Source organism: Nesoenas mayeri (assembly GCF_963082525.1).
Source record: "Nesoenas mayeri genome assembly, chromosome: 11".
Lineage (NCBI taxonomy): Eukaryota > Metazoa > Chordata > Aves > Columbiformes > Columbidae > Nesoenas > Nesoenas mayeri.
The window spans coordinates 12,288,995-12,308,816 of record NC_137563.1 but is presented as its reverse complement, the minus strand read 5'-3'; the positions used below and the strand labels follow the sequence as shown (position 1 = coordinate 12,308,816).

Here is a 19,822-nt window from a genome sequence, read left to right as displayed (position 1 = left end):
CCTACAAATAATGTCACCTGAAGAGGACGAGAGAAATTCTCAAATTCAAAAGTTAAACAACCAAGGAAAAAGTTGTAATGATTCATGTAATTTTACAAACTCTTAAATCATGTCTTACACAGATTCCTTTCCAGCCGCATGAGTACACAAGGTAAATAAGCTTTGCAATTATCAGCACTTATCCCTGAAGTGATTAATTTTCACAGAAACTATACAAATCAGGTTAGCATATATCAGTGTGATAGTTATATTAGTTTTCTCTTTTAATGAAACAAACCTGTTGAATAAACAATTATGTTCCACGGCTTATAAATATTAATATAAATCATGGTCAGCTTTCAAAAGAAAGCTATTTTTCAAAAGACTTATTTGTCCCAGAAGATATTTAACGAGCTGTTGATTGTCACTCAAAAGTGCCTAAATTATATCTTTTTAGAGGTAATTAGACACAAAACAAATTACACACCCGTATGGTTAACAAGAAGCGCGATCACATTGAATCTTTGCTGTACCTCCCGCAGGTATTGGGTAAATCCGAGGTGCCGGTTCCATCGCTGGAGCCCCCGGCCGAGCTCCCCCTGCGGCTCCTTGTGAAATCCAGATGCAGCAGCAGAGGAAACAGGGCAGGAGCCGGAGCTCAGGGCTGTTGCCGGGTGAGCCAGGTCCAGCTCTGGAAATGCTTTAAAATCACACAGCTTTGGCCCCACACGCGTTACCAGCTCAGCTGCTCTAAATCCCGCCTTTCACCCGGCAGCGCCCACCTCTCTACAGACCCCTGCTTCTTGCTCAGCTGACGTTTTATTCCCCCCAGACACCCCCATCCTGCTCACTCCTGAAAAGAAAAACATTCTTCTCTGCGGGTGAGAGGTTCGGAGGTGGTGGCTCCGCCATCAGTCCCACCCCGTGTCCTGCCTCTAGAAACCCCCAGGAGAGGACACCTGGATGTGGCAACCGTGAATTTCTCAGCTGTCACCCTCGATAAGGTGTCAAACCCCTTTTCCAAACAGCCCGGCTGCCCGTAGGCAGCTTCACACCCGCGTTAAGCACTCGGCACTAAGCGCGCTTGTGAGGAAATCCTCGTGGGTGCCGGTGTTTCGTCCTCTGTTGGTGTTTGACGAGGTCTGAGAAGAAGCCGAGGTGGGAGCAGGGGATGGAGGTGACGGTGCAGGAGGGAGGTCGGTGCCTCCCGTCCCGCCGGCAACCGCATCGCCTGTGCAGGCGGGAGCTCAGCTCTCCTCTGGGAATTTGTTTCCCAGGACTTACCTACACGCTGGAGTTGGACCCAAAAAGAAGCTGTTTTGGAAGAATGTCCCATGGAGGGTTCTTCTGGAATAACTCTTTCCGGGTAACGATTAAAAACAGCTGAATGTAAAATGCAGACAAACTGGTCTCTCTCAGTCGCACCTCGGTCAGGCACTTGGGTTTAGCGTAAGGCTGCATCGCACAATTATTTGAGGTTTTAATCCCCTAAATAATGGCACTGTCAAGGCAGAAGCCTTAGTTAGGGAGCCCCTGGGAGAGCCCGTGCTCCCACCTTCACCAGGGAGTCTTGGCCATGGGTCCAAACTGATGAGAAGGACATCTGTGTCACCAGCGCCATCCATGTTCACTTGCCCCCTCGATTGCTCCGTAAGGCAGACCCGATAAACACCAAGCGCTTTGGAAAGTATCGGCACTTATCTCCCTTTTACGGAAAAAAGTTGATTATTTTAAATATTTCTTGTGGTGAAACAGCAACTTGATTAAAAGCATTTCATGATCCGCTCCCAGCTTTAAAGCGATATGTACAAAACCCAGTGCAATGTGTCTCGCTCTTGAGAAAAATCCCAAATAAACATTTTCTCAGAGAGCGTAGGCAAATAAACTCCTCCTCATTCATACCATACCCTCAATGTTTCGGGTATCTCTTGTGGAGCAGCACAAATATTCTCGGGAGCCGAAGCCTAACGGCCGTGTGGTTTTTCTCTGGGCAGGGGCTCGGTCAGGAAGCGCAGGGCCAGGGAGCAGCGCCCGATGACGGCCAGGCTGGCGGCTGCGCAGACGCCCATGGAGCCCAGCGTCTGCAGGGCCGAGGGCAGCGGCGAGGGGGGCAGGAGCCGGCCCTGCCGCTCCGCCATGTCCGTCAGGATGGCCTCCAGCTGGAAGTGCGTGCCGACGATCCCGCAGACGTGGAAAACTTGGTGGCTGTGCCCTGCGAGAAAGGCAGAAGCGCTCACCGAGAAACCCCTTGGGCTCAGCAGACCTCCCGCCTCGCATCCGTTGCCTTTAAATATTTATTCCACTAATTTCCGTGGCTTTTATCACTGTGCCGCCAGAGCGCAGAGATCTTCCTTTCCAAAGTGCAATGGGATGTGCAGCTCTGTGCTGCGGTCCTGGCACACGGGATGTGCCAGGAGAACAGACAGAACCCCCATGTGGCTGGGGCTGCCATCCTGTGTCCTGCAGAGCCCTGACTTGGCACTGTGACACACCGCTGTGCCAGGGGAGGGGTTTTGCATGAAAAATGAGTTCTTTAGAATCACAGAGTCATTTTGGTTGGAAAAGCCCCTCTAGCTCATCAAGTCCAACCATTCCCCACCCCTGGCACTACCCCATGTCCCTGAGAACCTCATCTCCGTCTGTCCAACCCCTCCAGGGATGGTGACTCCACCACTGCCCTGGGCAGCCTGTTCCAATGCCCAACAGCCCTTTGGGGAAGAAATTGTTCCCATATCCAACCTCAGCCTCCCCTGGTGCAACTTGAGGCTGTTTCCTCTCATCCTGGCGTTTATTCCTGGGGAGCAGAGCCCGACCCCCCGGCTCCAAGCTCCTTTCAGGCAGTTCAGAGATCAGAAGGTCTCCCCTCAGCTCCTGTTCTCCAGCTGAACCCCCCAGGCCCCTCAGCCGCTCCCATCACACTTGTGCTTTACAATCATGGAACGTTTTAGAACAAGCAGAATTCTGGAGCTGTTCTGCTTTACCTGGCAGGATTGCTGTCTCCTGTATGTAAAACAACATTTGGAATTTCCAGCAGGGAATATATTCTAACCTCTGGGATTTGCTCATGCATTTATGCCTTTTCTTCCTGAAAATACTAAGATAACAATGCCAGCTGTGCCTTTTGGCCCTTACCGATGTAGTCGAAGTGTCCTGGTGCGAGTCGCTCGGGCAGGTGGCTGGCGAAGATGAAGCAGGTGAGGAAGGCCAGGGCGGTGTGTTTGTAGTGCAGCAGGATGGCAGCATCTGTGCATCTCTGTGCCGCGCACATGTACAGCTGCAGAGCCGTGTCCACACAGGGTACCAGTAAGGGAAACAGAGAAAACCCACAATTTTAAAGGCGGCAGCACCATTCCTCCAGCCCACATCATCTCTGCCCATAACCCAAACACACGGTGCAGGACCCAGGGCCCGATACAAGAGCCGTCGCCTCCGTTGTGTGCAAATCCCAGTCCTGCATCTCCCATCCTTAGAGCTCACTGCAGCAAAACTCCCACCCCACTCCAGTTTAGGAACTGGAAAACTCGCAGCTTTCAAAGGCAATGACTTTCCAGCACGAGCAAAGGTTGAGCGTGGTGCTTTGAAGTGGAAGGAATCTGCCAATCAATAGGTGCAGGAAAAAATAACCAAATCTCTTTTCCTGCTGGAGTTTGCTTTCCTTTGGAAAAAAAAAAAAAAAAAAGCCTGGCATATTTTCCCAAATATTTTCAGACTAAGCTGAAGCAGCTGATGTTTCCAGCCCTGCAGCAAGCGGATGTCTTGGTGCTGTACATACCCTGTAGAAGAGAGGGATGCTGTCGAAGAGGTACGGGTAGGCAAAGGCCAAGGTGCGGGATGCCTTGCTGAGCCCAGGACGCTCCACCTCCAGAAACCTCGAGTTAAACAGAGAAAGTATTTCATGTGGCAGATGAGCTGAATTTCAGATTAGGTTAATGCTGGAGCCTGTTGTTTGTTTGCTGGGGACTGGGGATTGCAGTATATGGACTGCGATATACAGACTGTACATACATCCTCCCGTGGATTATTGTGAATTCAGCATGGTTTTGTCTGCTGATTATATTAAAACTGCGACCACCCTCAGCTCACGTGGCTGAACCCTGAGCTGGGGGAGGAGGGATTTCGGGGCTACCCTCCCCTTTACACACTCCGGCTCTTGTGGTTGCATCTCTGCAGCTCTGAAAACAACATTTTTCACATGGTCCTGGCTGACTTTGCTTCGTTCACCCTTGCTTGTTAACCGTTACCCATCAGCAGGCAGGAACAGGGCTGGTCTTTAAACAGCTGCTGCCCCTGCAGTTGTTTTTTAACTGAGTTTTTACTCTTTTGTTTTGAATCAAGCTTTCTGGGCACAGCAATCAAGGAGAACACATCTGCCTTGGGCTGGGAGACTTTGGGGGTAATGCAGCACTCAGGCTAGCATTGGCACTGATTGTTAATTAAGCTGTATTGCAACTTATGTCAGAAATGCATGAAATGTCGCAGCATCCTTCTTTTTCACATCCTGCCAAGACTTCACAATTGTCATTTCAGAGAATGCAGGGAGAGAGTTACCGAAACACAGAGTAAATTAATTTAACAAGTTACTTTTGAATGACATCACCTTTATAATGGAAGAAGCAGCCTATTGGTTAAAATCACACTATATATGAGGAGGAAAGCCCATTTCTGGGTGGGGAGTAATATTGTGAATTTTGTTCCCCAGGAAATCGCACTGCTGAAATACAGGATGTATTTCATATCTGAAATCATGAAAGAGTTGACCACCTGGATCCCAATAAAATACTATAAAACATTATAAAGACAAGCCTGCTCCTGCCACACAGGGGCCGCAACTCAAAGGAAACTGGGGAGGGGAAGCCCAGAGCAGCTTGGGGAAGCCCAGCAGCACTTGCTGGTGCAGCCTCCAGCACACTGGACCAGGGAAACACCAGCTTTTATAGGTTTTTAGCCCGATGTGTAAACAGAGAGAGTAACTTGAGCAGATGTCCAACACACTTGCCTGCAAAGCAGAAGGGCTCTATCGATATGACCCCAAAAATGGGCTGAAACCCCAACAATTCAACTCATGCTCAAGACCCACTAACTGCAGAAGGGCTTTTGTCTCGCTCCTCCTTGGTTTGACACTTGTGGTTTGCTCAGAAGAGATCATGATGATGCTGAGATGCCTCCTGCTCTATTTTCTCCTGTATTTCTCTGCAGGATTTCTGCTGTATTTTCCTACTGGGGTTTCGCCTGCTGGTGCTGTACTCCCGTCCTGCTGTGCTCACCCTTCCCATGCACCTTCCCACTCCTTCGGCCTCGTACCCAACTGACCTGCGCCCCTCTGCTGCCAAAACAGAGCCCCAGGTCGCAGCCTGGGCACACGGTGACCCCGGGGACACTACCCCATTCACAGAGGACGGTAAGAGATGTAGTGGAGCTCGGGCATACTCTTTTCTCCCCATGAAAATCCTGTCCAGGTTTTTTTCTGCTTTAATGGGTGTGTCTGCAGGGAGATGTTGAATTCTCAAGCATGAAAGAACATTTTGTGCTGCTGCTCCTCCTGCATCAGGACAGGGGGATGCAGTCAGATGTTATTTCAGAGTGACAGGGGTATTTGATGTCATGTAAAGGATAGAACCACTTATTTCAGTGCATCTGCACACTTTCCAGTTTGGCAATTTGATGTTCCCAAGGCACAGGATGCAAAAACCAACCAATCAAAAATTGTCACTGTTGACTCATCAAACAGCCGTCAAGGATTGGAACATTTTCCTGAGAAGTTGATGCAATTCGATGCAGCAGCTCAATAAATGCCTTTCTCCAGGTGCCCCAGGATAAGTCCCTGCCTTCATCATTCCTGCTCACCCTCCTCCACCTTAACCTGTGCTACCGGCCACCTTCACAAGGTGCCTGCAAGAGGGTGAGCTGCGTTTGGCTGCGGTGCAGGAGCTCAGCCGTGGTCTGGAGCCTTTCCCTCATCTGAACCTCTCAGAAACAGCCCGGCATCCTCCTTCTCTCTGCCCCAGTGACCCCAGTCCCTGGCAGTGCCATGGAGGCCACCAAGGCAGCCGCACACCCTCCTGGTGCTGGAGCAGCCCTGCCCGGGGTGCGGTTGCTGGAGCAGCCCAACAGCATTCCTGTGCGGCCGCCAAGCCCTCTGCAAGCCAGGAGGAATGGGGGTGCCCGGGCAGGGCCCCCCAAGTGCACCCAACTTGCTGCATCACCACCCACTGCACAATTCCCATCCAGCCGCCCCCATGCCAGGGAGAGATCTTTTGGCTGGTGTGACTCAGCCCAGGGTGACACTGAAGTGAACAGTGCCCTGTGGGAGGAACCGGGGTGGCCCAGGTGCTGGTGGCCTTGTGGGGGTCTCGGGGACAGCCAGACCCACCGCATCCATGTCTCCAACCTGCTGGCCATGACGTGGGTACCCTGGGCTTAAGCCCAGCACAAGCCACTTATGCAACCCAGGGAAGCACCAAAGCAGAGGGGGGAGCAAAACCAAGCACCCTCTGCAGCCTCAAGCTGCAAAAGAAGAGAAAGGAGACAGACAGACACATAGACAGGGGACAGACAGAGGATGCAGATGCAACTGTGATGCTGACACATGTGGGATGTGCAGAGGGACATGGGGATGTGGCAGCTCCATGGCTGGCACGGCTCCCAGATGTGACCCGGTGTGCACAGGGTGCGGTGAGGAATTACGAGGGCTCATTCATTCATGAGGAAGCAGGAAGAAATTGTTGCTCCTGAGGGTGGTGAGAGCCTGGCCCAGGTTGCCCAGAGAGGTGGTGGATGAACCATCCCTGGAGACATCCCAGGCCAGGCTGGACGGGGCTCTGAGCAACCTGAGCTGGTGAAGATGTCCCTGCTCATGGCAGGGGTGGCACTGGGGGAGCTGGGAAGGTCTATTCAACACAAACCATCTGTGATTCTGTGATTCTATGACATAACTGTACTTACAGTTTTGTAGTGGAGAGATGCTGACAAATTAAATTTACAGGTCCATTTATTTTTTTTTAAAACAATCCAAATTAATCTGGAACTGATCTCAAGTTGCTGATATTTCCTAAGGGTTATCTTCAAGTGGCAAGTACTAGGGTTAGCACATGGTCAGTGAACTTCGTTTGCTAAACCTGTCTAATGAGACAATAAAGAGACGCACAAGACAAAAATAAGAGGGGGGGGAAAGAGACAAAAAGAAAGAGGAAGAAATGAGGAATATCAGGAAAAAATACTAAGCCCAAACCGGCATCATCCACAAAGTGATCCAAGACAGATCCTTGATTTTGCTGTACTGCTCAGTAATACCAGGGATAGGTCCAAATCAACACATGCCAAAGAGCAGCCACCTGCCAAAGACAGGCCAAAATACAGAGACACCCCGAAAGAGAAGGAAGGAATAGTGCCAAATGGTTTGCATTGCTTGGGAAAACAGGAATTGTACTTTTTGCAAAGCAAAATGCATGTTGTCTCAACGACAGGCACGAGTGCTTTACAAACACAGCCTTCAGGGGGGTATCTACCGGGAATTAAAAAAACCCATCCAGATAGAGATCTAGCACGGTGTGTATCACTGGGAATCAGCTGAGTCTTTCAGACATCTGAGTTATTCCAAACAAGTTTCTAATGCCATTCAGGAACAAAATACTGTGCACACAACACTGCTTGTGCTTTAAAAGTTATTCAGTTGGCTGTGAGAAGGTAGAGGTTCCCCCTCTGCAAATCCATTGCACACACACATAAACACACACGCACACATAAACAGCCATGCAGCACTTGGGCTGACCCATGTCTTTGTCAGGACCGGGCTCATGTTTAAACCCAAACACACTGAAATCTTGGGTGCACTGGAGCCCATCCCTTTTCACAGGTTAAATTAGAAAAACAGCAGCCCAAACGAGGTGCTGGAGGTGTTACCTTCTGAACTTCCAAAAATTAAAGCTACTTCATTTGTTTTGTGGTTTTGATCATCAAACCCTCCTAGTGCCAGCATGCAACTCATTTCCCAAAACAAACATCCTCTTTTTCCCCTTCCTGAGCTTAAGGCTCATGTTGTTACAAAACAGCCTGTAGTTGAAAAGCTTTATTAATAATACTAATGATTACTCAATGCTGGCAGAAAATGCGTCAGCTTACCTGGAATAGCAGGACAGGCTGGTGCTGATGACGGTGTTGAACACAGCTATGGGGACGTAGCAGCGGTGGAAGGTGCTGTTGACCCATTCCGTGGGGAAGATGTACGCCGAGTACGCCAGTGCGGACCCTGGGGACGCAGGAGGTGCTCGGTCAGTGCCAGGTCCTGTGGGACCCTCAGCACCCTCCTGGGCACAGCTGTGACCCCCCAAACTGGCGCTGACGTTGAGGACTCTGAGGAAAGGGGGGTGTGGATGAAGGTAGAGGTGCCACCGACTTCACTGACACCAGTGGTCTTTAGTGTGTTTTTCTATTTATACAAACACCAAGGAATGTCACACAACCAGGTCTCTGTTCCAGTGCTGCCGGCTACAAAACCCAGCCCCACATTATTTGTGGCAGTGTCAAAGATGGGTCACGGTCCCTCCCAAGCGCGGGGCTGCAGGGAGGGAGGAAGAGGAGCAGGAACAACACACAAGCAGCTGCTGTTTCTGCTTGTCCCATGGGTTTGAGCCATCAGAGCACCTGGGGTTCAGCCCCGTCCCTGACACTTCCCTGTGCCGCAGTTCCTGCAGAGCCAAGGAAGAGCTGGGGACCAGCACCCAATGAAACTGGGGAAAAAACATTCAGTCTGGACATGAAGAAGAAATCTTTTACAGTGAGGGTGGTAACACACTGGTGCAGGTTGGCCAGAGAGGTGGTGGATGCCACATCCCTGGAGACATCCCAGGCCAGGCTGGACGGGGCTCTGAGCAACCTGAGCTGGTGAAGATGTCCCTGCTCATGGCAGGGGTGGCACTGGGGGAGCTGGGAAGGTCCCTTCAACCCAAACCATCCTGTGATTCTATGAAATATTCAGCCCTTGCCCGTCCTTACCCAGGCTGTACATGCTGAGAGCCGCGTAATCGAAGAAGTAGCAGAGGTGACGGGCGTGGGTGGACATGGTGCTGAAAGTGTGGGCGCAGCTGGAGGCCAGTGGGTAGATGCAGCAGGTCAGCAGGTAGGCTAGGAGGGGCCGGGCCTGGGGGTCCTCCCAGCCCCCCGGCCCCCGCAGCCGTCCCACCAGCGTCCACACAAAGTACCTGTGGGTGGGGAGGCGGTCAACATTGCACCCTTGGGTGTCCCCATCCCACCATGGATGCTGAAGACCTGGAGCACAGTACCTACCAGGCGGGCACAAAATGTGTCCAAATATTTAGAGTTTCATTTGTCATTTGGAAGGCGCTGAGGAGGCAATCTGCTGCTGAGCTTTGGGGGGGGCGATACCCAAAGAGGATCCCCTGCTCCCGGTACCCCTGCAAGGCAAGGACAGGTGCTGGTGGTAATCGGAGGAGAAGTGACAACAAATTGGAGGAGAAGGGATGACAAACAGGAGGAGAAGGAAGGACAAATCGGAGGAGGAAGTTTGCTGAAAGGAAGGTGCCCATAACTCAGGACCCAGGACCCTGCTGCGAGAACAGAGCAGTGTTCCCCCCATGGGGGTGGTCCCATGGAGGGGCTGATCACTGCCCTGGGTAGGACAAGGCCACCCCAGCACACTGCTCCCACTTGTCACCTCCCCACACCCCATCGAGCCCCAGGTGTAGGGCAGAGAAGCTCCTTTCTGACCTTGGGCACTTGGTGGATGCTGAGCAGCCGGGGTAACTTGAGGCTCAGCATCACGCAGGTCGGGGCTCCGGCTCCAAGGGACGTTTTCAGCTCAGCTGCCCTGGAGACGAGCTATGCAGTGCCTCCCAACTCCTCCTGGCCACATCTCACCCCCTACCGGGGAAGCGACAGGACAGGGCTGCGGCTGCTCCGTGACGGCTGAAGCAATGCTCCCCGCAGTCAGGACAGGTGGCCTGAGGGGAGATGAGCATTTATGGGGACGTGGCACAGTGTCCCCATGGGAGATCCCAAACCCACACATAGCGAACACTTCCTGGGGGGTTCCCATGGCATGGGGGATATCACCCATCCCTGCAGGGATGTTGGGGTCCCCTTGTACCACCTGTACGTGAAAGGGGCAGGGGGAGAATCATAGAATCATTTTGGTTGGAAAAGCCCCTCAAGATAATTGAGTCCAACCATAACCCACCCCTGGCACTGCCCCATGTCCCTGAGAACCTCATCTCCATCTGTTCAACCCCTCCAGGGATGGTGACCCCACCACTGCCCTGGGCAGCCTGTTCCAGTGCCCGACAGCCCTTTGGGGAAGAAATTGTTCCCAAGATCCAACCTCAACCTCCCCTGGCACAACTTGAGGCCATTTCCTCTCATCCTAAAAGAAGGACAGCATGTCCCTGTGCCCACCACCCAGAGGGACTGAGCCCCTTGTTATCATCCCAACAGAGACAGAGGAGATGCCGGAACAGCACCCACGTCCCTAGAACACCTCGAGGTTGCACAGAAAGCCCTAGGCACAGGCTGGGGATGCAGGCAGGTCCCCTTGGGGACTCGGGGAGGACACAGGGTCCCAGGCAGCATCCAGGCTGCTTCTCCCCACCTGCTCCTCTTCAAACACCCCAGCCCCATGGTGCAGCCCCCATGTCTCCATCTCTTACCCACTGACGGCTCCGGCAGCGCCACTCCTGCCCCCTCCACCTCCACCTCGCTCTGTCAAATAAAGGTGAAAAAAAATTATCATCTCCTGTGCCCTCCTGAAAGGAACTGCCTGGACCGGCGGAAGCCGGGCGAGAAGGGAGCCCAAGGGCCAGGTTGTGAATTCAGCATCCCCAGAGCTGCTCCTGGGACGGCATTTCGGCTGCCTCAGCCCTCCCATAGCTTCACAGCAGGATGCACCGAGCTCCAGCCGTCAGCACGATTTGCCAGTGCTGCAGGGACACCCCGGTCCAAATTAAACCCCTTTGCTGCTCTTGCCCAGCTCCTGGTGTGACCCTTCATCTTCTCCTGCTCTTCCTCCCCCCGCCCCGTACTCTACCTCTCCGTGCAGACGAGAAACTCCAGTGCAAATGGAGCAAACCAGCCTGGGCCAAACGCCTGGGCAGGGAGTGCCTGGGAGAGGGGGGGGGCTGGGAGGTGTTCACAGGAGGGAAAAAATTAACGAGGCAGGAGAGCAATAAACCCGACGTAAAAAATAAAATTAGAAATGCCTTTAGTTAAAGATTATACTTAGATCCGGAGCTTTTTCTCAGCCTCTGTGCTACAGGTGTGCTGCCTCGAAGGGATACGCAGCCTGCAGCCACCCGGAATCCCCTGGGAATTCCTGCACTGGAAAAGGGACCTGAACCCTCTGAGGGCAGGGACTGAGGAATGAGGAACGAGGAGTGAGGAACCAGGGCAGGGAACGAGAGCTGCCGTTGATTATTTGCATCTTCCAGAAATAAAGGGCAGCCTGGTACAGAGCTCTGCCTTTTTCTAACCCCGCCGCACGTCTGATACGAACACAAATGAAGGTGATGATGGGCCAGAACAAAAATAATGTCTCTTATTGTGGTGAAGGTCAGGACACAGCACAGGTTCTTCACAAAGGCAGGCGGGGGGTGCGGGAGTCCTGATTTGCAAGAGTCCTTGGACAGGAGCCCCAGGCTGGGTGCGCTCTGGTGCAACCGGGCAAAGCATCCCCAGAGCAGGAGCTGGTCCCTGTCATGCACCCGCGTGGGAAGAACCAGCCCCAGGCTTCACCAAAAACTTGTGTTTTGAAGAGCAAAATGAGTCATGGAGCCGCAGGGTGCAGCAGCCCGGCACACCCCGCGGTCCCGGCTTTTCCTCTTGTTTTTCCCAGCCAGGGAGCGGCGTGGGACGAGGGATGGGTGCACACGGCAGCCCTGACCTCTGCAAACAAACAGCAGGTTATTCATGCTGCAGGCTTACCTGGTTGGCCGCAAAACACAGGTCTTCCTCCTCCTCCTCCTCCTCAGCCCCCCATGGAGAGATGTCAGGCACCCCAGGGTGCAGGTCCAGCCTGGGAGCCCCTGGTTTGTGCCACGTTCACCCGGGGAAGGTTCCTGCCTGGCACCAGCTCTCACCCGTAAAAAGTGCCATTTGTCTCTGGCAAGAGGAGCCCTGACATGTCCCCTGTCACCCTGTCACTGTCCCTCTGCCGTGTCTGGGCTCCCCACAGCACAGCTCTCCCTGCCAGCCTTCAGTGGAGGGACAAATATTTTAGCTGTTAATTATTAACTTCTGTGACTTTCTTACAGCAGCGCAAGGACAGAGACAAGTTGAACAGTGAAAGCAGCAGCTGGGCTCCTCAGAGCACTCGGCAGCCTGCGACACGCCGAGACCTTTTCCAGCAGAACAGCGGAGGCGTTGGAGGTTGTTGTTGCTGCTGGGATGTGCCGGGACGAGCAGCCAGCTCTGAGCGCACACACGAGCCCAGAGCTTTCCAAAACCAGGGCGTTCCAGGCACGTGCTCGAGCTCTTTGCCAGACCCAGCACTTTCACCCGTCCTCCTGGGGGGACGTCCCAGCCCCCTGTCCCGCTCCTAAACCACTGCCGAGCAAAACTTGCAGAGCTTCTGCAAACGAGCAGCACAGCCACGAGCTGTCAGTGCTGGGGGGGCAGGGAAAAGCAACTTACTACCGGCCTCATCACACACAGCTCTGTCCCACCTTCATCTTTTCACAACACATCTGTAAACCTCCCCACAGGCGAGCTCACACCATGCAAACCCTCAGCATCCCCAGGACAGAGTGAAAAGAAACAAGGTGAAATTATCCCGGGGGAAGAAGCCGAGTGGCCGGTACTTACGGCGCAGCTCCCAGGCGCAGGGCTGGGTCGGATGCTGCGTTATTGCCGGCGCTGGCTCCGGGTGAGCGCGTTACTCATCTGTGTACAAACACGGCCCACATGGCCCAGGCAGGTTTGCCAAAGCTGGCGGCCCGGCAGGAAGGGCAGGAGGCTCTGCCAAAGCCTGGCTTAGCCGCTGGCACCACGGTCCCTGCACCCCAGCTGGGCAGGGGGAAGGAGCCGGCCGAGGTCAGACCCTGACGGTTGCTTTCCCAGCTGAGGAGCAAATTAATTCTGGCTCGTCTTTTAGTGGAACAGGAAAAAAAGTCAAGAAAGTAAGACCGGAAATAACTGTGGCCAAACACTCTCAGATCGCGCTGGGGATTAAGCTTCAGCCGGGCTGCAAGGAAGCAGAATAAGGGCAGGAAAAAATATTAACTCCCAGATCTCCCTGTGTATCTTCAGCTCCCAGGTCCCTCCACTGCAGCACTGGAAAACACCCAAACCTTGCTTAACTGTCTCCATGGAGCCTGTAAAGTTAATCCCCCCACAGATGAAGAAGCAGGGGCTCCCAAACTGGAGAGAGTTCTTGCATCATCCCCAGCTGGATAGGGGGGTCACAGCTGACCGGGACATGGGGTCCCCTTGGCCACCAGCTCTCCCCACCTCTGCACCAGCTACAAAACCCCCAAACCCCAAACATTTCCCTTTTGCCCCCCCCCGATAGAGCCTCTGCTTTGATGGCAGCCGTTGGTGCCGTGTTTCACAATGTTTGAACAGAGCGGCAGGCAGAACGGCGGCTTGCTGGGAGGGGTGCGCAGGCGTTGCTCCTGCTAGTGAGTGGCTGGAAGAACCAGAAGCCAGAGTAACACACTGGGAGCAGCAAGAAGGGTCACTTGAGATCAGGGCTGGTGAGCGTGCAGCACTAACGTGCATTTTAATCACAAGGGCAAGTCTCTTGACACCCATTTCTAGGTGTAAGGGGGTTAACCCTCCCCTGCTGGCACAGCTTCCCCGGGGCTCTGCCACCTCCTTTCGGGTGCTGCCCCCCTGGGAGGGATGTCCCAGCACTGAGATCGTCCCTCTTTCCCAATTTCAGAGTCTTGCAGCAACAAGGGGCAGCTACAGGGTGGGCTCAGGGATTTGCACCAGTGGGTCCAGTAACGGGTTCCCTAATGAAGTGAACTCCGTGCCGAGGGCCAGATCCTGCAGCCAAGCCCAAACCCCATGACCAGAACCTCTGCTGCCACAAAGCTTGTCCCTGGCAGCAAACAGGAGCTTGGGGACAATCTCACCCTGGCTGGCTTTATAAACCTGCCCTTGGTTTGGATGTAAAGGCATCCCCAAGCTGTGCAAGGAAGATGCTCCAACTGGACGTGGCTCGGAGGATGAGCTGTGTCCAGAATAACTGGGTGTCCCCAGGTCACCAGCAGCTCTTGCAGTGTTTTTTCACCGCTTTGATGGCAAATTGGCACAAAATGAGGGTTTGCTTTGCAGGCACAGGGTGGATGAGGCCACAGCCAGGCTGGACACACACACATCTGCACCCAGATAGAGGGCAGGCGACAGTTTGGCTCCTGGGGGAGATTGTCACTGATGTCACCCCCACAGCCCCATCCCTGCTGGGTTACAGGCGAGGAGAGCAGCAAGCAAGGGGAAAACGCTGCCTCTCTGCACACCCCATACTTTGGGCATGAGCAGGTGTTTTATACCATCTCCTGGGCTCTTTTTCCCTCCAAACCATTGCCTGCAGAGACGCAGATACAGATTTTCTCTATTCACCCCCTCGCCAGTCTGGGTTTAAGAGCTGCAGATGGTCAGATTATCTGGAAAGGATGAGTTCTGCTGCTGCGCTGTAATAAAACCATGAAATACTTCTAAATGACGGTGTGAGCGGGATGTCCCGGGGGGTGGGAAACCAGCAGCAAGCACAAACCAGCATCTCTTCCCCTGGGCAGGTGACACAGAGGAGCCACCTCCCCATGACTGCAGCCCTGGGACACCCCTGGCAGCACCACGGCAGAGCCGCTGACGGGAGAACTGCTTAATATTTAATTTAGCCCTAAGCCCACACGTTTAATTACACACATTTAATTCTTCACCATGTTATTCATGGTCTACCGCAAGCGCTGCCTCCTCAGTGCAAATACCAACAGGGAACAACTCACAAGGTGGCAACTGCGGAATGCGAGTGCAACGGTTTATTCCGCTGCTCCGAGTTGGTTTGTCCCCATAAAAGGGGGTTAAGCTGTCTGTGAAGATCGGTGCTGTGAGCCGGAGCTATTCTACGTGAAGACAATCCGTCATTCCAGAGCTTGTGCTCATTTACAGCAAAGCGGCACCGAGCTCACGATCTCCCTGACATGTAGAATTGCAAAATGTCCATGGGTGACCCAGGGCTGGTGCCGAGTTTGCAGCGTGTCCCATGGCCACCAGCTTCGGTGGATGCTAATGCCACCTGCTGCCAGTGGGACCTGCACCTGTGAGCAGCTCCCTGAGAACACCTCAGGGTCCCCAAACACACTGTGACCCCCACCCCGAGAACACCACGGGCTCCCCCAATGCACCATGAGCCTCCAAGAACACCACACCAACAAGAGCGATCGGGGGCTTTGCTGCGGGACGGGGTCGCACCAGGAACAGCGCTGCACCTGCACTCAAATGAACCAAACCCCCAAACTTTTGAAAATTTTTAAATTAACCCAAAAAAAACATGGACCCCCTTCCCCCTTGGCCCCCTGCTACTGGCACAGCCCAGCTCATCCCACACATTCCTGGCTCTGGCCTGCCTTAATTGATATTTCTAATTACAAAATGAGTGTGCTGACGTGTTCTGCTTATAGGGCGTGTGAGATGGAGGAATGTGCTGGTGCTGACGTGACTATTAAATTTATGGAGGACATCGGGGTGCAGCAGCCCTAATGAGGAGCAGAGATGCTGCCAGGATGCTGCAGGGACCAGAGGGGAGAGGGGGCACACTGGTTGCAGAAAACCAGTGTGGAGGGCAGCAGGGGCCGAGGAGGAGCCACATTGCAGGACAGGAGCCAAACCCTGGCTGGAGGGCTGGGACTTCATGGGGAAAATCACCCCTGGCCATTCCTCTCCAGCACAGGAACCCCCTCCCAGATGTAAACCTGCCTTTGGAAAGTGCTTCCTGACACCACCCCCCCATCATCATCATCATCATCAATCGTCATCATCATCATCATCATCATCCTCATCACCTCCCCAGAGTTGCCAGTGCAGCACTGTCTGCCCAGGCACGGCTGGACGCAGCCCCGCTCCGCACCAGTGCATTACGGAGAGCAATACCCACATTAATATTTAATTCTCTCTAAGCAGCTCAACTCGGGGTGAAGCGCCCGGCAGCCAGTCCCACGGTCCCTGGGCAGAGGGAAATGGCATTTACCACCAGCTGCTTCTGCTGACATTTGATTGTTCAAACATGGCCCAGGGAAAACAAAAAGCTACAGTGGAATATCGGAGCGTTTAATAAGATCCAGCCAAGCCCTGCGAGCGCCGGGGATTTCAGTAAAAAGGCTTCTTTATGATCAAATTAATGGGTTAGTATTCCCCACCCAAGCCATGCCACTTTGATTTTTTTTTTTTTTCCAGTCCCAGTAATGGGCTTTGCAGAACTACGGCTGTGAAGATGCTTCTAGCATGGGGGTGCCAGGGGGTGCTTGGTGCGGTCCTGGCTGATTTGGTACCTTCAAAGGTACCAAATCAAAACGTGCAAAATGCAGTTTGATTCCCCAGCTGTGAGGAGCAGAGCTGGGTGCTGAGAGGGGGCACAGAGCCAGGTCCCCCATGTCCCCAACGCAGGACACATCCAGCCCTATGCACACACATCCCCGTCCCAGCAGCCCCCAGCCCTCACCTGCACAAGGAGCCTCTTCCCAAGCATCCTCAAAGCCTCTGCTCACACCCAGAAAGGTCTGGCTGAGATTTCCCTCGCAAACGGGCACCTGAGCCTGGGAAATGTGTCCGGGCACCATTTATTTCTCCCAGCACGGGGAAGCAGCTGCCGCCTCCCCTGCTGAAGCTGCTCCATCCATCAGCACCATCTCTTGCATTTCCTCGTCAGGGTGACAGAAAGCTGCTAAACCGTGATGAATCCACGGAGAAGGGAGTGCGTGGAGGTGAGGGCATCACTGCGGCTCAGGACAGCGATCAGACCAGGCATGTAAACAGGGAAAACTCCTGAGAGCAGCAATTGTGCAGCTGGGGGGTAAGGAGGCACACGAGGCGAGGGCTGGAGCCACCGTGGAGGGTGCAGAATGAGGCTGTATGGGGGACATCGTCCGGCTAGAAAATGCTGCTAATCCAGTCTTGTTTGGAGAGAAAAAGAAAAACAAACAAACAAACAAAAACCCAACATCCAATGCCTGACAGCCCTTTGGGGAAGAAATTGTTCCCCAGATTCAAACTCAACCTCCCCTGGAGCAGCTTGAGGCCATTTCCTCTGGTCCTGGCGCTTGTTCCCAGGGAGCAGAGCCCGACCCCCCATGGCTCCAACCTCCTTTCCGGCAGTTCAGAGATCAGAAGGTCTCCCCTCAGCTCCTGTTCTCCAGCTGAACTCCCAGGTCCCTCAGCCGCTCCCATCACACTTGTGCTCCAGATCCTTCCCCAGCTCCATTCCCTTCTCTCAACTCACTCCAGCACCTCCAGGTGTGTCTTGATGTGAGAGGCCCAAAACTGACCCCCAGGATTTGAGGTTTGGCCTCCCCAGTGCCTGCTGCAGGGACGGTCACTGCCCTGGGCGTGCTGACCCCACCAGTGCTGGTACCAGCCAGGATGCTGGTGGCCTCTTGGCTACCTGAGCACACACTGGCTCATGTTCAGCCGCCGTCACCCACACCCCCAGGGCCTTTTCCACCAGGCAGTAATTAAACATGCAACTAATTAAGATAGGATAGAGGTAGAGTAGGCTGCGTTGGCTGCACAGGGGTGATGACCAGCCTTGAGCAGACACTTCAATTCAGCTCAGCAGCACAGGGCTGCACAGTTAGCTCAGCAATCGACCTCAAAGGCGGTTGAGGCACATGAGAAACAAGTCACAGCTCGAGAGAAGCTGTTCCCAGGCTGCCACCCTCCTCGCAGTGCTGGCAAGGACAGATCTCTTCCTCAGCAAGGTCTATTTGTGCTTTTGGTTAATCTTTGTGACAGGACGAGGTGGCTGCAGTAACTGTTTTATTTGTGCTCAACAGCTTTTGCCTTCAAAACACAAAATTTCTGAACAAAGCTCTTACAAAACTTAATGTGTTAAAATACAGGAATTGGCAAGGACTGAGAAATAAGCACTTTGGCCACTCATCCTTTGCCACCAGCAATATAAAAATCAGCATTTTGAGAGCTAATTGAGAATGCCTCATTCCCATTGTTTTTGAAACAGCCCAAACAAAGCCATATTCTGTAGCTAAATATTTTTCTTCACAAAGTTCTGAATATCAGTTTCTCATGTCTCCCCCTCCCAGGTTTACCCAGTAACACTTTCAATAGAACTTACACTGATGACAGGTTGACTGAATTCAAATCAAAGAGATAATGTCTTTTGACAGCTTGCTCATCATTAATAGTAGATAAATTATTTTAGTGTATGTGAAGGAATTAATTTCGATGCCAAAGATAGGCGCACAGGCCTTATTTCAGTTTCTTTTGTCATTCTTTCTGTCAGCTGCCCTTACTGTCGCTGTCCTCCCCCAGGCAGCAGCGATGGGTGGTGCAGGGGACCCATCAGGGTCAGGGATGTCCCAGGGTGGAGAGGGGGAAATCCCACCCCAGCACAGAACAGGGATCCAGCCCTGATGGTTATTTCACACCATCTAGCGGCATTAGCTCACCATGCAGCTCCAGCACATTTGTCCCTTGTGCTCTGGTTCACAGAAGCCTCTTCAACAAACCCCATGCTGTTTCTTCAGGCTGGTTCTTCCCCTCTTTTTTTTCTGTATGCTATATTAGCTATATTCTAAGACATCGCATTTAACTAATTAGGCAGCAAATAAAAGCAAAACTACTTCAACCAGCATCTTGAACACACACACACACGCCATGCAGACCATGGCATAGTCTCTAAAACCATAGCGTTGCTGCCTGCTCAAGATGGCAGGAGAGCGATGCTCTGCCTCCTGCTTTTGTGGAGGGATTACAATTAAGCCAGGTGAGCATCCAGACCACCACAGCAGATGGTGTAAGCACCGGCTGACACTGCTGCTCTACAGGTTTCTGCTCCAGCTGTGGCCTTACAAGAGTCATGGAAAAGATGGGGCTTGTTTAGAATATAAAGCTTCTCCTAGATCACCTAAAAAATAGATTTGTTTATATCAGCTACAAACAGGCACTCACATTAGTCACTTTCTTCCTTAAAATCCAAATTCCCATGGCTTTATAAAAGAATGGTTTTTAAACTACTTGGTTACAAAAGTTTTTATTATGTTGGAAAAAGCCTAAAGCTTCACTGTCTTAATGAGGCAGTTGCTCTAAATGGAACCAACTGCACTGGAAAGCAATTTGCAAACACAAAGGTAAGCTTCTCCGAAACCTGTCCTGGGATCCAAGCAGATTAAACTTCAGAAATTTCCCAAAAGGTGTGTTTATTCACAGCCCTTTGCACAAGATACAGTCAAGACGCTGTGGTGTTTTATCTTAGTTTCTGCAGCTTAGCACACTCATCCGTAACACAAACATGGTTTGTAAGAGCCATTGAAAAAAAGTATTTATTTTAACATGTTTGCAGAGCCACACATACAAAGTTCTCACCGTATCTGTGAGCAAATTACCCTTTCACCACATATCTACAGATTTAAAACTTTTTAAATTATTTACTTGCACTACAAAACAGAGCAGGTCTGATGTCAAGTCACCATTACTCATCATCTCAGTATTCTTGCTTCATTACTGGGAAGGTTTGAAGATTGAAATTGTTTTCACAAGCTGATTTGCATATTAAACAATCAAAGGTATATCTTCCAAGAAGAAATCCATATTACCAAGCTGTTGCTAGTTATAATAAAATAGGAAATGGCATAGAAACACTGTTAAAGTGCATTAACTGCAT

General features: G+C 52.4%; 1 protein-coding gene across 1 annotated transcript; it reads right to left on the bottom strand.

The window, feature by feature from the left end:
- Positions 1–1,943: 1,943 nt before the first annotated feature.
- On the bottom strand, positions 1,944–9,783 carry PAQR5 (progestin and adipoQ receptor family member 5; the record flags this gene model as incomplete). Its single annotated transcript, XM_080351215.1, has 7 exons — positions 9,703–9,783; positions 9,262–9,389; positions 8,971–9,176; positions 8,098–8,224; positions 3,752–3,848; positions 3,112–3,253; positions 1,944–2,191 (listed from the first exon to the last, which is right to left on the bottom strand). Exons 1-7 carry the CDS (start codon positions 9,751–9,753, stop codon positions 1,944–1,946), a joined length of 999 nt encoding a protein of 332 aa, XP_080207341.1. The 5' UTR covers positions 9,754–9,783.
- Positions 9,784–19,822: the final 10,039 nt, after the last annotated feature.